The sequence below is a fragment of the Pleurodeles waltl genome, chromosome 10 (genome assembly GCF_031143425.1).
Source record: "Pleurodeles waltl isolate 20211129_DDA chromosome 10, aPleWal1.hap1.20221129, whole genome shotgun sequence".
Classification (NCBI taxonomy): Eukaryota; Metazoa; Chordata; class Amphibia; order Caudata; family Salamandridae; genus Pleurodeles; species Pleurodeles waltl.
Genome location: NC_090449.1, coordinates 472,996,160 through 473,021,699, shown reverse-complemented (window position 1 = coordinate 473,021,699; position 25,540 = coordinate 472,996,160). Strand labels below are relative to the sequence as shown.

The 25,540-nt window shown below is 41.6% G+C and overlaps 1 protein-coding gene across 2 annotated transcripts in view; it reads left to right on the top strand.

Moving 5' to 3' along the window:
- Positions 1-25,540, top strand: part of KCNH2 (potassium voltage-gated channel subfamily H member 2) — a 1,485,214-nt gene that overhangs the window by 1,160,048 nt on the left and 299,626 nt on the right. For both annotated transcript variants that reach the window (XM_069210759.1, XM_069210762.1), the window contains one exon: positions 16,523-16,948. In XM_069210759.1, the coding sequence (XP_069066860.1) occupies positions 16,523-16,948 (426 nt within the window). The remainder of the gene's footprint in view (positions 1-16,522; positions 16,949-25,540) is intronic.

Genomic DNA, 25,540 nt, shown 5'->3' with positions numbered 1-25,540 from the left:
CGCAGTGGCATGCATACAGTTAAGCACATACTGTCATAAAACACCAAAACAAGTATACTTGACAGGTAGACTGAAAATACGTATAGCACACTGTCATGTTATACAGATTTGTAGCATGCACTATCACCTGAGAGGGTATCATGGTGCTGAGCAAGTGTGTGACTAGCCAAACTGAGGACCTAGTAGAACTATTCCAAAGGCCAGGCCTTAAGCTTCTTGCGAAATTCAAGAAGTGAGGAAGAGCTCTTATGTGTAGCGGCAGGTTATGCCACACTTTAGGAGTGATGTAGGAGAAGGCTTGACAGCGTGATCTGGGTTTCCTATCCTTGGGATATGTGCAAGTAGGAGTCCTACTGAGCAGAGTTGTATGAATGGATTGTGAAAGCAGATGAGATTGTTGAGGTATGCTGGGCCAGTGTTATGTAACTCCTTGAGTGCATTCTCATTCAACCACGGTTGTGCCACAAGTCAATGGAATAAACATAGAAGTCTTCGCCACAGAAACATTGACACTTTTCTTTGGTAAAACGTTTCAGATGTAAGAGTGTCCTATAATTAGTCCTGAAGTCCAGGTGGACTCATTGAGATCAAAAGTACTGACTGAAAATTTCAAAATAGACCAAGGTTATGGGGATGATGGATGTCACAAATCGATGATAGTCTGTAGAATAAGAGTATGTGGAACTGGTGGAACAACTAGGTGAAATATAAGTTGCACTTTGAGGTACTTAGTACACCTACAGGTATCTAGTGCTGTCTCAAGATGTGGGAATACATAACCTCTCCTACGCCACTTTCAGCCTCCTACAAAGGATGTTATGTGGTAATCTTTACGCAACTCAATGTGTTGTCATCATTTGGCCAGCAATTCAATATTGTGCCCCCTGGCAGCTTCCTCAACGCATAGGCACACCTCTGTGAATTGTAATCATCTCATCAGCCCCACATGTTTTAAAGGAGGATGGGTCATGTGAAGAGTTAATGCAGATGGAACTTATCAGGCAACTCTTTTGAGGACAAGTGCATAGTTTCTCTGTCTGAGAAATATGTATACCGTTAGAGTGACATCCGCCTTGCGTATGAGATGCGAGTCTTTTAATCATGAAAATGAGAAACAAATCTGTACAATTTGCATTACCTTCCTGGCATCATCAGATTTTCAATACAAAAGCAAAAACAAAAACAGCACAGGCCGTAGCCATTGAAGACTTACATTGTGCAGTCAATACATTAAAAACAGGCAGGAGAGGCTCGCGGTGCTTAATAGGGGCGGGGCAGCGCAGGGGGGGTGGATTAATTTTTTTAAAAAACTTACATGCCTCATCACCGCTGCTGCCACCACTGCGCCACTCCTCTTCTGCAGGCAGGCTGCAGGCACAGGTTCCCACCCTGCCCTGGTTACTCTCCAAAGAGTCTGTCTTTTTAGCTGAAGCAAATGCTTGGCTGGAGAAGCCAATACTGGGCACTATAGAAGATGTGAGTGGCATTGGATTAAAATATAAAAGGCTCCTTAAAATGAGATCAGTCCAGTGGATTTGTAAACAAGAAGTAAAGTGCAAGCAAGAAAGAAATCATTTCATCTTTACATGGACCTTGCAGACCTAGGCTGAGATTAGCAGTATTGATTCCATGGCCCCTGCACGGTACACAATTGTAAATTTATGTTGTTTTAATTCAATTAGTCTTGCTTTTCGATATCACTACTGCCTGTCCCAGGGTGCAAAGAGAAGTTTATTTGGCTTGTATATTTAAACAAAATAGCACATACACGTTTAGTGAGTTTTTGTTTCGCCTCTTTTTAATAATGCGAAAATGGATAGATGCATTTTTTCAAGCACTTAGCTGTATAATGAATTCTGATGGTAAAAAAGTGAATTACTATACAAAGTCAAAACGATTGATTTTGTCAAAAGCTGTTTGCACTAGTGCTGTAGAAAGGAAAAAGTAGATAGACAGCGGCAAGTGCACAATGCTAGTCATGTCCATGGTGCAGAAGAAAATCAACGTTACGAGCCCCAGAGGAGAATGAGGAGTACAAATCAGCTCAGTGATTTTGCTCAACGAAAGTTAAATCCCGCTTTTTGGGACCAAAAAAGTAAGTAAACTTCTATTATTCATTAATTAGAGACATCTTGACAAAAGAAAACAGATACAGTCTTTGCACGCCCTCTTTTTCGGGTGTTTTCGACCGTCTTTCGGTAAAAAGTCAAAATTAGACACAAGGGTATTTTCCTTTGTTTCCTGATTGTGTCCCTGCAATTCATTTTGCCCTAAAAGTCAGGCGTCAGTCCAGCTGCACACACACGGGTGACGCCACAGACGTCTACGATGGATGCGTTTTCCGCCTCAGGCTCATGCAGACGAGGCCCGGGCGGAGAAGGCGCACTTGATAAATTATTCACCTAATTCCCAATTAAAAACAAAACAAAAGGGAAACAAATGGGTTTTTCTTCCCCGAAGCAGCTGCTGAGCTGGCACCTGGTGCAGGAGCAATGCTATCTCAGAGTCGAAAGTGCTGATGGTGGCAGGATGCGGTTGGCGTCCTTCAGAGCCCATGCTAGGCTTCACGGGTACGCCGTGCGATCCATTAGTGGGTAAGAAAGAGGCGGGAGTTGCATGTTGGTGCGCAGGGACGTTTTAAGACGTGGGCAGTTGCCCGTGCCCCCTGTCGTCGAAGGTCCCCCTGGGAAAGTATTATTTTCATTATATTATCGTTCTTTTTATAGCCAACCTCTTTTCCCTCATTCAGCCTACTTCACCATCAGAATCTCACTACCAAGTGTCAATTTAAGGATTTTGATACACCAGTTAAGGTATAGTTTGACTGCTTTTGTGTAACAAGTTCTCTAAAAATGCAATGTATGATTCAGTATTGATCACCACGCATGCTTGAATTCACAAAAAGGCAAAAAAATGTAAAGGGACTGCCGTGGGGGGTGTTGCGGGCCTCGTGGGCGCCGATTCACCAAAATGCCAGGGGGAGCTGAAGTGAAATCAGAAAATGCGGCTGGAGACTGACCTGGTAATGGGAGCTGCCTCAGTCTTCTTGGCAGGAATGTTGCCACCTCTGCACTAGAGAGCGCAAAGGCAGTGCCAGGCGTGGCAGCTGCGACCCCTGGAGACCCGTAAATGACTCCATGCCCATGGGGGTTCTATAATTGTTTCAGATTATATTTGTGGTGTCAGGTGAGAAAGACTACACATGGAGCTAGTGGTGGGAAGGGAACTTCTTAGATTTAGGGTGAACCAGCCATGTGTAATGTTTAAATGAGTTACTGGTGATCTTCAATAAAGCTAATCTACTCCTTTCTCGTCACAGTACTAATGAGGCTGATAAACAACCAGGAATCACTCTTTTCTAACATGGAATTGTTGGTAATAAGAGGGGCTCACTGATGCCTAATTAGCCTTTTACTATCTGAACTGTAAAGAGCACAAGCCTTCATCAATCAGAGACGGCTGGCCATTTCATATGGATTGTGATGTGGGAGAGTAAGACGAGAAATATGACAGATTGCTGTTAAATGTTATACCATTACCTCCACATCCTTTTCCTTCATCTTAGCTCTTACTAACCAACTCAGAACGTCTCTCGAGTGATCTGCAAACTATGTACATTTATTGTGTTCTACTTAGTATTCACCTCAAGCCTGCCGGGAGAACGTGTATTCCAAATCTAGAAGTACTTATTTCCACTGCCAGAAATCAGCAACGACGTAGGATAGTATGGATATCAGACATTTGGACTCCTTGCACTTTAGTCCAGGATACTGTGATTCTTATTAATCCTGAATTCCCAGATGAGAAGGTACTCATACCTAAAATTCAGCTAAAAAACAATTGACCACGTAAAGCTGCTCAATACAACAGAGGTGGAGAGAGGCCCTAATACTGTGACCTAAAGGTCAAAGTGATAAACATGCTGATGTCACTAAGACAGCATCTTGTCCTCTCAGTGAAAACCAAGCATGGTATCTTGGCACATATAGAAAATGTAAGAGACTCCTGAAGTGGAAGAAGGACCCATGAGCAGTCGTGGCTCGCGTGAGGGAAAATGGGCGACGCGTGACGGGGGTAACAACAAATATATATAATATATTTTTTTTAAACGTACCTTTATTGCGGCGCTGTTCCCATCCGTTCCTCTGGCTGCCAGAAGTTGCAGGCACAGGCTCCCAACCTGCCTTGTGGCCAATCCTAATGCTGCTTTAGTGCTTCTGGCAGCATGAAAGCAGCATTAGGATTGGGACGGGCGCTTTGAGGCAGACTGGAAGTCTCTGCCTGCTGTCTCCAACCTGACAACACAGTGCCTGGTTGGAGAGAGCCTAGTGCACATGTGTGTTTGGGTGGCCTGAGATGGCCGGCCAAACATACATGCGCACTGAGGGGAGTGCTGTGCACTTCTCCTAGGTCCTTGTTACAGCCTATGGCCCGCCCCTTTTACAACAAAACCATAATAAATGTAGTTTATCATGGCTTTGTTGTAAAAGTTTTGCAGCTGCTGCTGCCAGGAAGGGGGGGGGGGGCGACACTTCTTTGCCATGGCGGAGGACCAGACCCTGCCCAAAAGTGAAATCTTATTCAAGCAATGATGACAGAGAGAACTTTAACACAGAAGGGCGATTCCATACATAGAAGCAATGTTTGAGATCAGAAAACCAAAAGGGATTCTTTCAAGAAGAGGACCATTTTCACCTACCAACTTAGCGGATGGCCAAAAAAAATGCTGCAGTCAAAAATGTAGTCAATGGCCTGTGTTTGAAGCATACCAAGGACTACTATTTAATCCCATTATAGAGAAAGATCCCTAAATTTAAATTATGGCCTGGTAAATTAACAAAGCTAAGGATTCTTTCCAACCTATGGCTCCAAAGCAGAATTCACTGCTTCCCAGTTCAAACAAGGGCTAGTAACATGAGACTCCAAGAACCAAAATCCAGAGCAAACTGAAAGATTGGCAGAACTGCAAAACAAAGAAGGTGCAATTCCATGGACAAACATCTTACCTCGAGAATTTTCCAGTGTGGAGCATATGCCCATACATTACATGGTCTCCTTTATTACTGTATTGTTAGGGCTTTCCCACTGAGAAATTACTGTCTTGGAAGGCCCTTTTGTTCAGCTCCAAACTATCCAGATAAATGACCAGGGAATCCAACTGAAGGTGTGTTCATAACTAACAAGAGAAGTCCGCAATGGCAGTCCTTGAGGTTTGGCCTCCATGATCTGGTTAAGCACACCCTCAAGTCTAAATCACCCATTCCAGAACAGAGAAGTATTTGTACTTTTAATGTCACCCCACTTTTGGGATATATATATATATATATATTATAGAAATATATATTTATTAATCCATTCACCCGTGCAGATCCAGGAGACAACACAAGCCGGTACAAATTGTTTTCTTTTAAAAAGGGGATTTTTATTTCATCATATTAAAGTGCGAGGTACTACAAACAGACTGGCCCATGTGTTTCAGCAAAAAGCCTTCAACCCTTTCGACTGGGCCATCCTGAGATGCAGTGCAAAACATTTATTTATTCCTCTTTCTACCCACACCTACTCTTAAAGAGATAAACGCCACATATCACAAAAAATAAACCATTCCCTTATAACATATACAGTCTTCGCAAGCAACCCTCATTCCTTACATCAAGAGAGAAATCAAAATAATGTACTAGTAATGCAAAAATCTACCCAAATAATCCCATGATTGTCCTCTCTCTTATAGTAAAGTACTTTTTGATGTATATTCACAAACCTAACTCAGTAAAATGCTCAAGACTATTATCTGAATTACCAAGAACTCAAAGAGAAATTATAGTAAAGTACTGATCTCACAAATATTCTAAAACACATATTCATCTAATCCTTATGTGGTATGTTGTATAAAGGAAGGAAATAGATCAGGCAGCATTAGAAAAAGCAGCATAAGACAAGACAACAGGTGAAAAGACAAGTAAGGAAAGAGGGAACACAGTAAGGATTTGTCCTACTACATTCCACAGTTCAATTGCCCAAGTAATAATTCCAAAAATGCCAGAAATATCAAAAACATCAAGTCCAGTATGACAGTATATTTAAAGATGTACATAAAGTTCAGTATCTGTATTCAGACCCAACATATTTCTGTTCCTTTTATCATGATCCACCTTGACTCTGTTCTTCTAAGGGTCAATTCATGATCTCCTCCTCTTATGTTACTCTTCACATGATGGATCCCATAGTAGCATAAATTATTATATTGCCCAGCGTGTTGTTCCCAAATATGGTTTGCAATCACATAGGAATAGTCTTTGTTAATTATTGCTCTTAAATGGTGCAATATACACATATCTATATATATCTATATATCTCTGTCTATATATATATAAACATATTTAGAGAGATATATATTTATATTTAGATATAGATATATATATATATAGATATAAAAAACAAAGTTGTCCTCATGTGAAAGCGCACTCCCAACAGGTTATATAAACAAGAAGAAAAAGCAAAGCCAGCAACTCACAGTGAATTCTTTAAGCAGTTTCATTATTCCAGGCCTTAAGTTATATAATCATCTCTGGACACGTGTTTCTAGGTCAATCCTTTCTTCAGCAGAGAAAAATATAAAAGTGTTTCACCCTCATAGGTGCAGCCAGCGCTGGAAGTGTTCCAGGCATTTTTTTCCAACTGAAAAGACCAGCATGGCTTCAGCTTGTCTAATTACAGGCACCTGATTAGTCTCTTTAAATACCAGTCCGCCCCAGTGGGCCTCTCAAGTGAGCGTTTGGCTCCAGCAACCCACTTGGGGCAAAATGAAAAAAATTGCAGGACCACCACAACCAGCATGCACTGCTCACTTGAGAGGCCCACTGGGGGGGACTAGTATTTAAAGAGACTAATCAGGTGCCTGTAATTAGACAAGCTGAAGCCATGCCGGTCTTTGCAGTAAGAAAGAGATGCCTGGAACACCTCCAGCACTGGCTGCACCTACGAGGGTGTAACACTTTTATATTTTTCTCTGCTGAAGAAAGGATTGACCTTGAAACACGTGTCCAGAGATGATTTTATAACTTAAGGCCTGGAATAATGAAACTGCTTAAAGAATTCACTGTGAGTTGCTGGCTTTGCTTTTTCTTCCCGTTTATATTAACCTGTTGGGAGTGCGCTTTCACATGAGGACAACTTCGTTTTTGATATATATAGATATGTGTATGTCTAAATATATGTGTATATATATATATATATATATTTTTTTCCCAACAGAACGCGCTAAAAGACGGGCTCCAGACGGCCCTAGAGGGGTGGTGCAGCACAACCGGCAGAGCACTCCGGTTAATCTTCATTCAAAAACAGAAACTTCCACAATAACCTCACACTCAGGAATTCAAAAGCAGATAGTGTTTATTAACACACAACGCGTTTCAGCTGACAAGCAGCCTTGATCACGTGTATAATGTATATGAATATAAATACGACTCATATATACATACAATAAAGAGATTTTTTTTCAAGAAAAATATATTTTTCTTGAATGTAAACGAAGCCAATATCAAAATTCTAAATTTCATTCCCTTCTACTTGAGACAATAAAATTCACATACTATATATATGTTTTTAAATCAATACCCCCCAATTGCTAAACAATACCAATATTATTCTTTTCTAGGAAAATTGAAATACATTCTCCATATTAAATCATTGCAAAGTTATAGAGAAAGAACTAATCTCAATTTCTATATAGCCAATACCCATAACACCACGTGAAGGAACAAGCGCTAATCAAATCAGGAATCAGGAATCCATCCGGACCCCACCATTCTGAAAAGACATAATCAAAATAAATACATTAAAAAGGACTAATTGAAAAACCACTACTAATCACAGTAAAAATGCTATAAAATGTAAGATGCAACATCGACAGTTCCCTATATCAGAACAAATTCATCATATAATCATCAAATAAGTGGGTATTCAGCTCTTCACCAATATTCAATCCTCTCGGTGTCTTGGTTTCCAAATCCACAATATATCGGGATTCTTTTTTACGTAAAGTCAACTCTCTATTACCACCTCTGTGGTGTGATGGCACATGTTCAATACCAAAATAGGATAACAGAGTAATATCAGAATTATGAATATCCTGGAAATGTCTAGCTACAGGATAATGTGGATCCTTTGTTGTAATAGCACACATATGTTCAAGAATACGTTTTTTCACTGCATGTTTTGTACTTCCCACATACCAGAGATGACAAGGACATTCCAATACATAAATAGTGAATGGAGTAGTACATGTCAAAAACTGCTTAATTTGTCTATTCGTTCATGGTTTATTTGTAGGGTACTCTTTCCTTGCCACACTATTACGACATGCTTTACAATGGCTTGCTGGGTATTTAATGTGTTGTGTATTGGTTGAATTATATTACACGTGATCAAGGCTGCTTGTCAGCCGAAACGCGTTGTGTGTTAATAAACACTATCTGCTTTTGAATTCCTGAGTGTGGGGTTATTGTGGAAGTTTCTGTTTTTGAATATATATATATATATATATATATATATATATATATATATATATATATACATACATATATATATATATTTGTATATATATATATATATATATATATATAGTGCCAGAGTAACCATAATCACTCAGGACACCAGTGAAGACAGAGTCTGGTTTAATTTCACATGATGTGTTTCGTCATCAAAGCAGCCTTGCTCACACAAAAGTGTTTAAACCCACTGTGGTGTATTTACAACTAAAATCATAGAAATAAAGGCCACAATGAACGAGTGAATACCCACATCTAACAGCTAAACAGTTGCCACCTTAGAATGGAGTTGTTTTAAGGCACAAAGAATATTCAGAATATTAATGCGTAACTTAAAATCTAACAAAAAATCTAATAACAACAAATCTAATGCCAGATAATCTAAACATCCTGACACACCGTTAATGTAACTACACTAGCAAATATGGACAAACCAATCACAGCAATGATCAATACATAATGAACATTACCCATGCGCATAGAAGCCTGCTGGTTGTGCATGCGTAAAGGAATAATTCCAACATTTACATTAAATGCACAGATAAGCTCAGTTGTAAGACAGTGCATGATCACAGACCAGGTCATTACCTAAAACACAAATGTAATCACCTGATGTGCATTATATCCTCAACAATCATGCTGTGAAAATATTAGTAGAACCTGAAAATGTTAATGAAAATATCAATGGACATGGCCAGAGATACGATACAAAAAAGGGGTCCCAATCATAATAGGTATTTCAAAAGGAAACATAAGAAAGGCTCCAAACCAAAACAGCCTGTCAGCATTGCATGGGAGATTCTATCCAAGACTCCATAAAATCAAAGGGGAGGGCATAGGAGCAAAAGAAAATCACTGCAGTATACACAGTAGGTAGAGGTCATGTGGTCTTTACTGGTTGTGAACTATTAACCAAAAAGCAAAAAGAACTGTGGCCATATCCTGCAGGTCCACACTCCATATGACCTGTAGAATAGATAGTATAACAAAACACCATCCAGCAAACAAATGTTGCAAAGTTACCTAGAATCACACCCAAGTGGGTTAAGGGTGTTCCTGTCTTAAGTGTACAGAATTACACAAAATATAATTATATAAAACATATATGGTCACAGATATCTAAATGCAAGTCCAATTTCAGAATAATGCTCATAACCAGAGATGCCCTGCTATAGTTTCATATGGTACTTGGCGTTTCCACTGTAACAACCCCCAACACACACCACACAAATTACAAAAAAGTGCATAATATCATCTGACGTGATGCTACACCACTGGTGTGGAGACAAAGAAATGATTTGAGGAGCCCATCTACCCAAGCCACTCAGGAGTCAGCCGAGTGCCCCTTCCTTTCCTCCTGTAAACAAAGCACAACATAACAGAGTCAATGTTACAGAAGATGTATGGCATGAAAAAAAAATATACAGGACACCAAGTCAGAACATTGTGTGGCACCATAGGCACATCAAATACTAAAAAGAATAGAGACAGTAAAAAAACAGCAGCACAACTCAATCATTTTGTAAATGTTTCCTCAGTTTCTCATCATGGTTCAAAACACTTGGATTCCTGGTTTCCAGATCAGTTATCAGTTGGGGCTCTACTTTCCTCATTTTCAATGTGTGGTTTCCAACCCTGGGATTCTAGGCAATATTCTCAATGGCACAAAAAGTCAGTTTAGTGTGATCACTAAAATGTGCCTCTTGAAAATATCTGGCCACAGGATATATAGGATCATAGTTTTCAAAGACTCGCATGTGTTCATGTATCTATTTTTTACTGAAACAATGATACTGCCCATGTACCTTAGTTGACATAGGCACTCCAGAACATAAACGGATTGCTGCATTTGAGGAATTGTGTGATATACCATTTTCGGCCCCTGAGAGTATGGTATTCTTTCCTCATCCAACTACACTTACAGGCCTTACAGCAACCACATGGGGAATAACCTTTCAGTTCACGGTCACTGATACCTTGCCAAAGTAATTTCATTATGGAGCAAGGCCTCTCTAAGTGACTTAGCCTTCTGGTAAGTTAAGCTTGGTTTCCCGATAACCTGTCACTTGTGAGAATACCTCAGTGTTTAGTTAAAATCTGAGTCACCCGGTTTGAACTGTTGTTGTATGTGAATATGACTCTTGATGTGGGATCCTTCTGACTAACCGGATTATTCTCAAATAAGATCTGTTCTCTCTTGACCCCTTCCACTCATTTGACAGCCTTTTGAAGAACCCACTAGGGATAGCCCCTTTCCCTGAACCTATGAACCATCACCCTCTGTTCTGTCTGATATGCCTCCTCCGATCAGCAGTTCCTTCTTCCCCTTAGTAGTTCGCTATGAGGAATGCTTCACTTGAGTTGTCCGGGTGACCACTAAGGGCATGGAGGAGACTGTTGCCTGCCATGGACTTTCTGAAAAGGCGAGCTTGTATCTCACCATTGAGGATTTCAACTGTAACATCCAGATATTCAATTTTATTTTTACTGATGGTCTGAGTAAAGGTCAAATTTAGTGTGTTGTTGTTCAACTTGTTAACAAACTTTACAGAAGTGGCCTCAGGCCCTTTCCAGATGATAAAGAGGTCATCAATAAATCTCAGCCAGAGAACAATATTTTCACAGTCAGACTCCAAAGACAATTGTCCAATACCCGCTCCTCCCACCAGCCAAGGAAAAGATTTGTGAAGCTGGGGGCAAAGCAGATACCCATCACTGTGCCAAAGATCTGATGATAAAGGATACCATTAAAGGAAAAAAGCCAGTATCATATCATTTCCACTATCATCTCGGTATTGGCCAGATATTTAATGGTTCTAGCACTTAAGATGTGATGGCAGGCAGTGATCCCTGTCTCATGATCAATGACTGTGTACAGACAACTGACAACCAGTGTCATCAGGAGAAATTCCTCCTCCCATATTATGCCAACAATCTTACCTAGGAAATCTCTATTATCCCTCATGTACGAGGTAAGACTGGTGACAAATTCTCTCAGTACCACATCAGTGCACTTGGACACATTTTGTTGGGCATGGTCCCTGGGGGACACAATAGGTCTGCCAGGTGAATTGGTCTTATCTTTGTGGACTTTGGGGGGAAGTTAAAGTATAGGCAATCTCAGGAATCACCTCCTCAAAAAACAATATTCATCCCAATCTAAAAGTCTCTTCTCCCTCAAGACTACCATCTCGTCCCACAGACTGGTGATGCTGTTGGTATATTGGATTACTATGTCATGAAAGGTATCAATATTGCCATGGGGCATGGTCGGGAGGAAGGTAGAGGAAGGGTTGAGACCACTAGGAAAAAAGTCATTATAAGTAATGCTCAGTTTGTCCGAGAGAGTACAGGGGCCACCAGGGGCATTAGTATCAGGTTCTATTTAATGTAATGTGACTAGGATATCCACATCACCTATGGTTAGATTCTGTTAGATGATATCCCTGTTACTGGGGTCATTAGTCCTCATCAGACCTGTCCTCAAATTGTGCCATTTTGATCGTTTTCATTTTCTAAATAAGGTAAACAAATCAATCCTAGTATTTACATAGTCAAACCCCGTAAGGGACAGAAGTAAAGACCAAAGTATAACAATTGTTTTTCTGTGTCCATCAAAATTCTATCTTACAGATTGATGCTAGTTTTATTTACCAGTTTCTTATCCATTATATCACCACCAATGGGCTTGCAATACGATACACAAATATGATACACAATTAAAACATAGTTGGTTTCCTCAGTTTGTCCATTAAAAAAGTTCATAGAAAACCCAATAATTATCATTTAGAGATAGAGAATTATTAAAATTGTTAATGCATAAAAACTTTAAGAAAAGCACATTTAAATGTTAATGCATTTAGGCATATAAAAATACACTTGAGACCACAGAATAATATGGAATAATACAACAACAGTTAGATGTTTTCAAAGAAGATTTGAAACAAGTAGTTGACCGATTAAAGAAAAAAAAACGTTAAATTTACTTATTAATCAGACACAGTACAGGTAGTTGCCAAGACTTATAACTATGCAGGGGTTACTGTTGGTCCAAAAAAATCACTAAGCTGTTTTAAAATGCCTTGCAGCCAAAAATTGCAGAATGGTCTTATCCAGGACTGTCTTGGTCTTGTAAACGCTTAACAAAAAAACAGTAAGTGTTCCACATCCTTATTAATATAATTATAAAGTGTGCAATGTGGTAGTCTAGTCAAATTTGTCTCCCACCTACTAGTAAACTTATTTACTTGCAGTATGCCTAACCTAATTTTTATATATATTGATAAAGCCTGAGGTGGTACATATGTATCCATGTGTGGTTCCAGGGCTAAAGCCGGTTGAAAGAAAGGCTAGGAATTCATAAACCAGTCCACCTGCTTTAGCAGCACAGTGACACAGATTTTAACCTGTTTTCCCAGAATGCCTCCATGATTGTGGTTTTGGTGTTATTATTTATCATTGTGGGATTGTTCCAATACATGCTCAGCCCTAGAGTGTTGAGATATGTTTAATCGTGACAGAACTAGGAGATACAATTACAGTTGCCAAGGTTCATTACTTCCTACATGGCAAGCCTATAGATTATGAATTCTGCAGTTAACAACAGTCTTACCCCAAAGAGTAATGCTTTTAGTAAGGCTACATTGCCAATCTTTTTCAACCCTGTATCAAAGAACAAGAAAACAATCAGAGTTCTCTTGGGCAGATTAAATAGTGATCTCATTAAGTTGTTTTCCTTGACTGTTAAGCCACCAGTGCTCCCTGCCCCCTCGACTTCCACCCCAGCCTGGGCTTTAGCCCTATAAGCCTCAATAGCTGGTGTGACAGATTTAGGGGTGGTTGCTTTGTACTTCTTAGTTATCACTAATTCGGTATGTAGTAGAGTCATTTCACTTTTTTGGAGGTGGGACTTATATTTATCTAACCTCCCTCCCAGGTATTCAACATTTTCTGAAAATTGCAGTGCCACCCCCTTCATTTGTAAGTCTCCTTTACATGATTTATGTGGTCTAATCACCATGATCTTTGTCTTTGAGCAGCTTACCTCCAGGCCACAGAGGTCACAAAAATCTACAAATTTGCTGAGCAGATTTTGGAGCCCAGTTGGGGAGCAGGATACAATAAGGTGTCATCTCCAAACAACAATGCTGGGATGGATATGTCCCCCCTCCACTCCAATTCTGGGTGAATCATGAACAGATGTGCCAAGATGATCAATCATATAAAGTGAAACCAATGTTGGGGCACAAAACTCACCCCTGTTTGAGACCCTCCTTCTATTGGTATACAGTCCGAAAGCTTAGGCCCAGCCCCCCACCTGATCTGGGCATAGTTCTTTTCAAGTAATCTTTTTAGGATGTTCAATAGTTTGAGGGTAATTCCCATAGAGACCAGGGTGGACCAGAGTTGCTGTCTTGGGACCAGGTCGAAGGCTGCCCTCAAGTCAACAGCAGCCACGTACAGGTGATCTTTTGAAGCTTTAGGTACTTTCATACAATGAGGTTCAGTCTAAAGATCTAACAGGCTTATTCTTTTACAGAACCATGCTTGTAATGAGGATAGACTTTAAACTTCGTCCTTCCACTGAAAAGGTCTGTTGAGAACCTGGCAACAAAACAACTTTTATAGGTTGCCAATTAGACTGATGGGTCTATAGTTACTGGGAATGGTGCTATTACCCTTTTTAAAGAAGGGAATTAGTTTGGCACTATGCCATGACTATGGTATTCTATTTCCTGCCAAAATCCTGTTGGATAGTACATATACGTATGGTCCCCACACAGTTAGTTGATATCTAAACAAAACTCCAGGAACCTTAACCAGGCCTGGTGCTTTCCCAGTTCTCAGTGACTTAATGACTATAATTGTCTCATTTAATAAGAATTGTATGGGGATACAGTCACAAGTGGTTTCTGGGTTGTGAGTATTGTAGGAGGATTCTGTGTTAAGGACAGGCTGTAGACCAATAGGTGAATACATTTCCGTGAAGTGCTATATTCATTGTTGGGGCTCCACAGGAAATTCAAGTGGAGTGGACTGCAGGGTTTTGGACTACAGTTTTTGAAAGTATGCCAAAATGTTTGGGAGTCCCTGCTCTTGAATGTCTCAATCAGGGACAACCAATTAGAATTGATCCACTTTTTGAAGAGGACTTAATTTGACTTATACTGGGCACGAGCTTCCTTAATGGACTCTCGTTTTTCCTGTTTAATAGACTTGATTAGCTTTACCTTGGCCTTACAGCACTCAGTTGTGTACCAGGATGGTACCTGGGAGGTTGTCCTTCTGCTTTGTTGGACTCCTTTAGTGCACAATATAGGGCCTTAAATGGTTCATTGTGCAAATCCAAAAAAGAATGCATACCGAATGATCCGTTTGTGTAAGGATCAACAATATTATTGAAATGGCTGTAAATTTCTCATTATATATCACGGTTGAGACTCAGCTTTAACCATTTTACTGATTTGCTGGTTTTACCTAGAGTTAACACCGTCTCAGAGTATCCACCCTCATCTGTGCTTAATGGAAGGGCGTTATTGTCACTATCAAATCTGGCCAATATTTCAAAGTCTAGTACAAATTGCCAGAGGTCAATGTCTAAGATGATATCATATATTCTGCTCTGTTAGTTAGCCCTTTTAAATGTGTAACTGGGGGATTTATCAGAGTTAAATCTCCCGTTGCAGGCTGATAGGCCAATAATCAGGGTAATAGGCATTAGCTGCATTGCAGAGATTGCCCATGATTGAAGGGATTGGTAGCTAGCCTCTGGATTTCTCTTGCCTCATCCTCCATATCAATGGCTGGAGCAAGGCCATCCAGGTTCTCAAAGGTAGTATTGAGGTAGTATTGAAACTTCTAGCAATCTGAAGAGCGGTATTGTCAGTTCTTTCAGTTAGGTGTTGAGCAAGCAATTATAATGTAGGGGACTGTTTTTTCTTTGTACTATTCGATTTTATACATTGTAAATATTTATCTTGCATCCATTATTTCCCCAAGGGTTAAGGCCAAAATTGCTTTGCTGTTGATCTCTTTCTTTTTTATGGACACATGTAACAAGTTCCTTATTCATGTCAGTAGCCCACAAGAAGGGCGACCAGCTTTGGATGGGGCCGCTTCTATACTGAAGTTTGTGTACCTTGTCTAAAGAATTGTTCTAGTGCCTAGGTCTTTATGTAACAACATATTATTGAATTGGTTAATAAAAGATCCCCATTCCTGTTTCTAAATTACGTAACATTCCATGACAACATGGTAAAGGGGGTAAAACTATATATATATATATATATATATATATATATATGTGTGTAGCGTGTTTTATGATGGAAAAAATAGGTTACGTCGTTGTTAGAGTTGGGTGAAACTGTCAGTTAAAACAAAATGTTTTAAAATATAAAAACCACTGGAACTCACCTGTTGTAGTTAACTGAAGAAACTGTATCTCAAACGCTGCCATGAACTGTGTTGTCCTTAATGATGTAATTTCAGATGTCATCAGTGATGTTATTTGTGATTTCATACAACATGTCATGAGAGATGTAGTATGTGAGGTCATAGATTATTACCATGCCTTACTATACCAAACCCTGGAATTAGAAGGCTGCTGTCTTCTCACTTTGTAGATAACTGCTTATACCTTGGTCTGCAGTTGCATCAGCACATAGTACTGTTACACTACCAGATTCACATCCCATGCCAATCTGGATCATTGCATGCACTGCACATGTCCGGATGCCTTAATCATGAAGCTAGAGTATGAAAACATTGTATTTGAGTGAAATAGCTTATAGATACCATTGTCAGTACTTTGAAGCAAGATAAATGTATTACTGGCTCAAACTAAAGAATGATGGTCTTAATTATGTCTAACCTAAAAAAGAACAAATCATTGCAGTTGAGTCAATAGCTTGCTGACCATTCCATTCTGAAGTGGCAATGACTGTTAATATATGTGCATTAATTTTGTCTTGTAGGTGTTATCATTGGGAGCAGACGTGCTACCCGAGTACAAGCTGCAAGCCCCTCGTATCCACAAATGGACCATACTGCACTACAGCCCCTTCAAAGCAGTGTGGGACTGGTTGATCCTTCTGCTGGTCATCTATACTGCCATCTTCACGCCATACTCAGCAGCATTCCTGCTAAACCATGTGGAGGAGATAGAGGACTTGAAGTGCGGGTATACCTGCAACCCCCTCAATGTGGTGGATCTCATGGTGGACATCATGTTCATCATAGATATCCTCATAAATTTCCGCACCACCTACGTCAACACCAATGAGGAGGTGGTGAGCCACCCTGGCAAGATCGCTATCCACTACTTCAAGGGCTGGTTTCTCATCGACATGGTGGCTGCCATCCCTTTTGATCTTCTAATTTTTGGTTCTGGATCCGAAGAGGTAAGTACTGTTTTGTTCTTAATGCACATTGCGTCTTTGGTCTATTAGTATTAACTGCTTCATAGCTGCTGCACTGCATGATCTCCATGGATAGCCACATTTCACAAAGCTGGGTTTTGCCAACACTTACCTGGTTACACAATTTTAATTATTTGGCTCTTCAATGTTACTTACCTGCCATATTCCAGGTATCACTCTGTCAGGGAGACCAGATCGTCGGGGCCTGCGCACGTTCCCAACATGTCCACCACAAGACAGGTCCAAAACTCTGATAGAAATATCACAGAGCCTAAAAGAGTCCAAGTGGGGAAAAGGGGATGAGGTCGGGAACATCTGGGAAGGACACCTGTAGGAAGCAAAAGGTTAAACAACACAATATCAGAATATATTCACATTGACTTTCACTAGACTATGGTTCTAAGCATTGTCTTACTGTAACCATGGATAATCTAAGAAGTGACTTTAACTAAACCTCAAGAACTCTGGGTACCTGGAACAAATCAAGAATTGATAATGCAATGTTTCATATGAGCTTTTCATAAAATGTCACATAATGTCAGGAAATACAAGAACCTTCTAGAATACTGTATCAGAACATACACTGCATTTTTAACATGAGGACAAAAGGCAATCTGAAACATTCCCTGGAAAACAATTGGAATTTTACTAGGGACTTAATATGCACAAAGAACGTCACATTTTGAATTTATCATCTTCACAGGAAATCCATAGGCTCAGGTTAAATGTGTGCACTTCAACAAACATTACACATCAAAGTTTTTAATTGCCATGAAATGATCGAGCAAGCCTTTGCCGATCTGAACACCAAGTTTTACATGCGGGAAATGAATCGCGCACACTGCCGATTCTAACAAGGATATGTAAATCCCATGAAACGATTGCACAAATCTTTGCCGATCTTAACACCAAGTTTCGCTTGCGGGAAATGAATTGCGCACACTGCTGATTCTAACAAGAATATGTAAATGCCATAAAATGATCGTGCAAGCCTTTACTGATCTGAACACCAAGGTTTACATGCGGGAAATGAATCGCGCACACTGCCGATTCTAACAAGAATATGTAAATGCCATGAAATGATCGCGCAAGCCTTTGCCGATCTGAACACCAAGTTTGACATGCGGAAAATGAATCACGCACACTGCCGATTCTAACAAGAATATGTAAATGCCATGAAATGATCACGTAAGCTTTTGCCGATCTGAACACCAAGATTTACATGCGGTAAATGAATCGCGCACACTGCCGATTCTAACAAGAATATGTAAATGCCATGAAATGATCGCGTAAGCCTTTGCCGATCTGAACACCAAGATTTACATCAGAGCAATGATTTGGGTACTCTGAAAGTTTCCATAGTAGGCCCAAAACTCAAGAGTCTTTTAGAACGGGGTCAGGGGCCTAGCCGATCTCCGTATTACCACCCTGCTCAAGGATCACCAAGATAATGCGGGGCAGGTCTGAAACGTCTAGGTAGGCCTCCGGAACAGGAGCTCAGGAAATTGCTGCTGCTCTGCACCGGGACCTCCGAATAGTGAGTACGTGGAGCTGGGCTGGCTCCCTTATATAGAGTCTGGCCCAGCCCACAAACCACACCCAGTCATGCTGCAGAAAAAGCTCTTAGAAGGTCCTTGAACGGGACCACACCCTAACACACTCAGTCAGTCTGCAGCAATATCTTACAAATGAACAGTTATTGCAAACATCATTAATAGTGTTTTTCAAGGTTAAAGTCTGCAATGCAAAAGGTTAACATACTGCATATAAACACAATGCATGAATTATGCTCTTGCATAAAGGCTGGGTTTTTGCATTTTTGTCGCCCGTAGAGCACGCACTGTCCTGATGTTGATACACTCTAATCACACAGTGCATGCATGCAAGTAAATCCAATCCTTCTTAGGGGAGTTTCCCTCACCCCTTTTTCTTTGTTCTATCCAACTGTTCATCGATTCTGTAACTGTTCTTTCCGTCCGTCCATCCAACCATCGATCCATCCTGTCTTCCTCAACTGCCCAGTCTTCATCCTTACATTGGTCCCCTTTTCACCTATCGATCCTGACACTCTTTTAGCCCTTCCATCTAGTCTATCACCCTTCCATCCACTCATAAATTCAGCCTTTTAACAAGCCTTCCATCGTTTCTTCCTTATTTCCTTTCACATTTCCTATCTCTCACCCACAGTTTTTTATTACGTTTCTATGATCACTTTTGTTTTTTCTTTTTTTTGCCCTCCCTTTGTGTTTTCCCCTATTTTTATCACTTCTTTTTTTTTATTTTCTTTGCTGTGCTCGTTAGCACACCTCTCACAAACCTCTGAAATGGTAACAGCATTTTGTTTGCAGACCTGCAGACGGAAGAGGCCCATAGTGGGACCCAGGTCGCCGAGCCCAGTGTCATCCACTACTTCCCTGCCCTTTCCCCACAGTACACTGGACTTAAGCTGCTTAAGTGTGGTATTGAGTGCGCAACTGGTTGCACTAGACGTAGGCCTGCCTTTAGGCACTGTTTAGCTCTGAGGTGCCTTGACGGCAGAGGGAGTTCGGCAAACAGGTGGGATTGGAGGTTGTTCTTAAACATCAGGAAAGAAGATTGTATATGCCTGTTTTGAGAACATAGGTCCCCTAGTGAGGGTCCTGCAACCTTCCAGGTTTTCTAAATAGTAAGATTTGGGTGCAAGGTACCGCGATCAGAGGATTTCAGATCATACTGTACTTTATCCTTTATTGTGGGACATTATTATAAACACAGTGATAAAGAATGCACCAGTTTTTGAAGGAAGTGGACCTGACCTCCTCTGCCCATAACCAATGGAGTGTATTTCTGGCTGGAAGTATCATATCATATAATCACATATCACAACACGAAGTTTGAATGAAAAACATTCACTGGTTAATCGACAAACTGACTTTTTAGTCTTAGGTACATCTCTCACAATACTTTATATAGTGGCTAAATCATAATTAAAATCTTTCTAAATGTGTCAAATTATCTGAAACTTACTCACAGAAGAAAAAACAGTCGCTGAATTTGTCTTAGATGGATACCCATCCTGACAACAACAGAACATGTTTTGAATGAGATGTAACACCCGTCATATATGAGTTATTGTTTGAATACCATTTTTCTCCCAAGTATTTCTTAACAATAAGTATATAGCAGGAGGAGATGATGTTTACACGCAGCTTTAGATATTGTTGTACGTTTAAAACTAACCAGACTGAGCTAGTACATGGGGGTTGTTTCCACTGAGGCAAGTGCACTTTTTCGACAGGAGCCTTTTCATCCCTTTACTACAGGCACAGTAGGAAGTTGTAGTTCTAAGGGCTGTAGTATGCCATTTTAGATTGTTGGTGCACCAACAGTGAAGAATGACAGAGGGGTTGTTTTTATTGAATGTTATTTATTTCTAGCAAGATCACTTCTGAGCTCTTTGAATTTGATCCTCTACCTATCACGTTTAATTTCTGCTTTAGGTATATATTAGAGATTAATGATGTAAGGCTTTGTAGGAGACACATGCAATTCTTACTATGCATTTTGTGACCACTGAAATCCTGTTGTCTCATTTTAGAAGAGCTGATCCTTCACAGTACATCAATAGCGTCAAAAAATTTAATGCTATTGCCCCTACCCTGCACTGTGGTGCTCCATGTATTAAATTTGGCTCACACATGCGGGTGGTAGGGGGGTGCTAAGGGGCATGAGAAAAGTGGTGCTGCATTGGGTGTAGCACCACTTTTCTTAAATTCAGGCCTCGTTCTATTAGTTTGCAAAACTTGCATAGTTGCCATTTTTCATTCTTGGCTTTGTCGCTTATGTGACCCTGAAGTGACAATATTCAAGCTTGTTTCCAAGTGAGTTTGAGTTAATGATCAGATTGTTAGAGTGGTGATGTTATTTGGAATGTCAGCTGTTTCCAAGCATGCATTTATCATGCATACATTTACCACATATGTAATAAAAGCTTGTATACCATACTAACTTTCCAACTCTGTTTCCAACTAGTGGACATATGTACAACATGGCACACTATGCCACTCCTTTCTAAGCTTTCCCACTATATGGAACTCCACTCTACATCAGTACACTGTACGCCACTACACTCAACGTACTTTCCACGCTACACCACTGCACTGTATGCTATTCCACTATATGCTGCTCCACTGTAGCCCGTGCCACTCTATGCCACTCCACTCTATGCCACTACGGGCTACCCTGTTTCACTCTATGCCACTCCACTGTACACTTTTACACTGTACACCGGTACAGTCTATCCTAGTACTACCCCACTCCACTCTACAACACTCCACTCTATGGTATTCCACTCTTCACCACTCTACTCTACATCACTCTACTGTACCCCACTTAAATCTATACCGCTCCAATCTATGCTATCCTACTGTAAGCCAATACTCTGTACCTCACTCCCCTCTAAGCCACTCCACTCAAATCCACTCCAATCTACATCACTCCATGCTATTCCAATATACACCACCCCTCTCTACGCCACTCCATTCTACCCACTCCAGAGTACGCTATTCCCCTGTACATCGCTCCACTCTATGCCACTCCACTCATGCTATTTCACTGTATGCCACTACAATGCACCTCATTTCACTCCACAACAGTCCACTAGGGACCAGTCCACTATACACCACTTCACTCTGTGCCACACCAGTGTACACCACTACAATCAAAACACCAATCCACCCTACGCTATTCCAATGTATGCAACTCCACTGTATGCTACTCCACTTTGTACTATTCTACTCTATTCCACTTCACTACTCCACTCTATGACTCTCTACTCTATCCATCTCCACTGTGTGCTGCTCCACTGTAGGCTATTCCAATATATGTCGCTCAAGTCTAGGCCACTCTAGTCTATGCCACTCCAATATATGCTGCTCCACTCATCACTACTCCATTCTAAGCTAATCCACTGCACGAAACTCCACTATAAGGCACCTCACGGTATTCCACTCTGTCACTCCACTCTACGCCATTCTTCTCTATACCACTTCATTATACACTACTCCATGCCACTCCACTCTACGCCACTTCGCATTTTTCAACTCAGTGTCACTCCATTCTGCGCTACTCCACTGTATGCCACTCCACTATACGCTATTCCACTTTACACCACTTCACTCCAAGCCGCTCCACTCTATGCTATTCCCCAGTATGCTGCTGCACTGTACTTCACTCCACTGTGTGCCATTACGCTCTACTCCACTCCAGTCTGTGCTATTCCACTGTACGTTATTACACTCTATCACACTCCATTCTTCGCCACTCTACTATGCACTACTCTACTGTACACTACACCACTCTGCCACTCACTCACCCAATGTCACTCCACTCTGCACTTTTCTACTCTACACAACTCCATTCTGCACTCTTCAACTCTGTGCCACTCCTCTTTCCTACTCCACTATATGCCATTCCAGTATTCGCTGTTCCTTTTACACCACTCCACTCTATGCCACTCCTATCTATGCTATTCCATTGTATGCCACTGTACTCTGCTCTTTGCCACTCCATTTTGCACTGTTCAACTGTATATGACTCCACTCTATGCCACTCCACTGTATTCCACTTCACACCACTCCACTGTATGCCACTCAACTCTACACCACTCTAGTCTATGCTGTTCTACTGCATGCCACTACACAGTACCTCAGTCTATTCTAAGCCACTTCACTCTAACACCACTCCACGCTATTCCACTCAATTCCACTCCAGTTTACCCCACTCCACTCTACGCCACTCCATTCTACCCCACTTCAGAGTATGCTATTCCACTGTATCCCACTCCACTCCATGCTCTTTCACTGTATGTCACTACACAGCATTCCACTCCATTGTACACCAGGACACTCTTTTAACACTCCACCTAGTGGCACACCCGGGCATACTACTACAATCTGTCGGCCAAGCCGCCCAAAATGTCTCCAAACAGGGTTTGCTTATGTGGTATGTTATCACCTCAAGGTGTGTTGGACATGGCCCTTTTTGCAGGGTCATCTCCAAACATTTTGCTTTTCTCCTCCTGTTTTACTGACCTTTTTGTGTTGGCTCTAGGACTCTGGGAACTTTACCACTGCTGATCAATGCTAAAGTGCATGTGCTCTCCCCTGTAAATTTCGTATGATTGGCTTACACCTGATTGGCACATTTAATTTACATGTAGGTCCCTTGTACAGTGATATCCTTTATATCCTGGGCCGGTAAATTAAATGCTACTAGTGGGCCCTCAGTGCAGCTTGCTCCACCCACAGAAGTAGCCTTTCAAACCTGTCTCTGGCCTGCCACTAGAGCGCCTGCGTGCGCGGTTTACTGCCACCGTGGCACGGCATCTAAATTTACTTGCCAGGGCCTGGAACTCCCCTTTTACTACATATAGGTCACCCCTAAGGGAGGACCTAGGTAGCCCTATAGGCAGGGTGCTGTGTAGGTTAGAGGTAGGACTGTGTGCCTTATTGTGTGGCATGTCCTGGTAGTGACAAACAGCCTGTTTGGTTCCTCACTGCTGCTAGTGCTTCCTCTCTCATAGGTTTGTATTAGGCCATGTTTGGTATGCTTGGAATGGTAGTGAGAAATGCTGTTAATTGGTGTAAGTGGATTTTTTAATACCATTGTATAAATGTCACTTTTAGAAAGTGGGCATTTCTCTGTGCTTATGACTCTTGTACTTTGCAGCCTGATTCCAATCCACGTCTGGGGTAGAGTGACAGCTGGGTTTTGTGCTTACTTTCCAGACAGCCATCACACAAGGAGGGTGGAGATGTGATAACATTACATCTGCATGCTGATTGTTCTTCCTGAGCTGGGAGAGTTGGAGGTGGGGCGCACTTAAAGTTGTATGGGCTGTGTCCTGCCCTCACACAAAGGGCTTGTTTACCCCCTGCTGATGTCTGGAACCAGGGCTGGGGTTGAAGAGGGGTATTGTGCACTTCTGAAGTTCCTTTGAAGTGCCCTCTGAGAATAAAGAGAAAATGAGTATAACTACAGGGGTTGTTCCCCATGTTTTGAAACTCTGCGTGGACTTGTACTCCAATGCTGCTGGAAGGGACTAGGGCCACCATTAGGATTGACCTGACCTAGGTGTGCTGACCTGTGGAATATTAGGTCACCAGAAGGACTGCTACTGGATTACTAGGACCCTATTGTGCTGGTCTGTCCACACCCTACATTGGGGCCCCAATGATCTCCCAGGGACCAAATGCTACTCCTGGCCCTGTGGTTGTAGTGCTTGGTGGAGTGCTATAACCTTTTGTAGAGGAGCTGGACTTGGTTGTCCCTGAAGCGCGTGGTGAGCTCTGTCCTTCAGTATCCTCTGGCTCCTTAGCGCAAACTGTGCGTTTGTCGTTGTCTAGGGTGGGCTGGGCCTTTGCAAGTGCCTCTCTGACTGTGCTTTGTTCCTCCCGCCCCTGTGAGGAGTAGCCGAAGAGGGTAGGAGAATACCACACTGAACGCCAGCGGCAACAAGTGAGCGCAGGCAGCGCGCTCTCCAATGCCCCTGGGGTACAAGCAGGCACCACTTTTGATATTCTTCACTGCCGTGACCTGAGTTGTGTGGGGAGTGTGAGTGGGTTCCCGTGCTTATGCAGGTGGGAGGCCGAGGCCCCTTGATGTGCCTGTGCCCAGTGGCCCCGCTTATTTAAGGAGGACCTCTGTTGAAACACCAGCCACTGCAATATTTGTTTGCTGGCAGCAGCCTCGTGGATCACCAAGAAAGGGGTCTGGTAGGCCCTGGAGGTCTCCGGATGCATTCCTTAGGTGAGAGGCAGCTCTGAGTAGAAAGTAGCACAAGTGAGCAGCCGCGTTGAAGTGGGTGGATGCCAGATGGTCTGATTTGCGCAAGGCAGACCCAGATAGGCCTCCCGCTGTAGTGAGAAACCTGTGTGTGCCTCCAAATAGTAGTGGCATCTTTTTGGGGGCCTTGTTTTTCTATATAGAACACTCGCAAGACAGGACAGGAACCTCAGTGGAGGCCCCGTCCTGCAGAGGATGATTTACCACATTACCCGTAGTAGAAGCCTAGGAGCTCCTCTGTGGCCGAGGTGTGCTGTATGTACTGCCTGCCAGATCATAAAGGGGCAGGTGCACCAGATCTATGGGGTAGAGCTAGTAAGTCCCAACATAGATATTACAGCAGATGGGTGATTCATTACTGGCTGCATTGTCGCATTCTGAAAGTGATGCAATTTGTGATTCCTGCTGGTATGAGCACAGACACTGAATTAGGGGCTGTAAGGTATGTGCAGTAATAACTCTTCTGTGGTGTTTTATGACAACTGCAATACGAAAGTGTTTCTGCTTATTTGGTATTCATGATGATGCTGATCTGACTGCTTCTTGCTTAGCAGAGCATTACTGGGTTATGTCGTTCTTGGTCTAATAATGTTTTATGCAATACAGTTTATCTTTATATAAGTTGTTGTGGAGTTTTCTTTGTGTTGTATTTATTTTGTCATTGGATTGTGTGTGTTGTGCAAGTGCTTTACACATTGCCTCTGGGATAAGCCTGACTGCTGTGGCCAAGCTACCAAGGGGGTAAGCAGG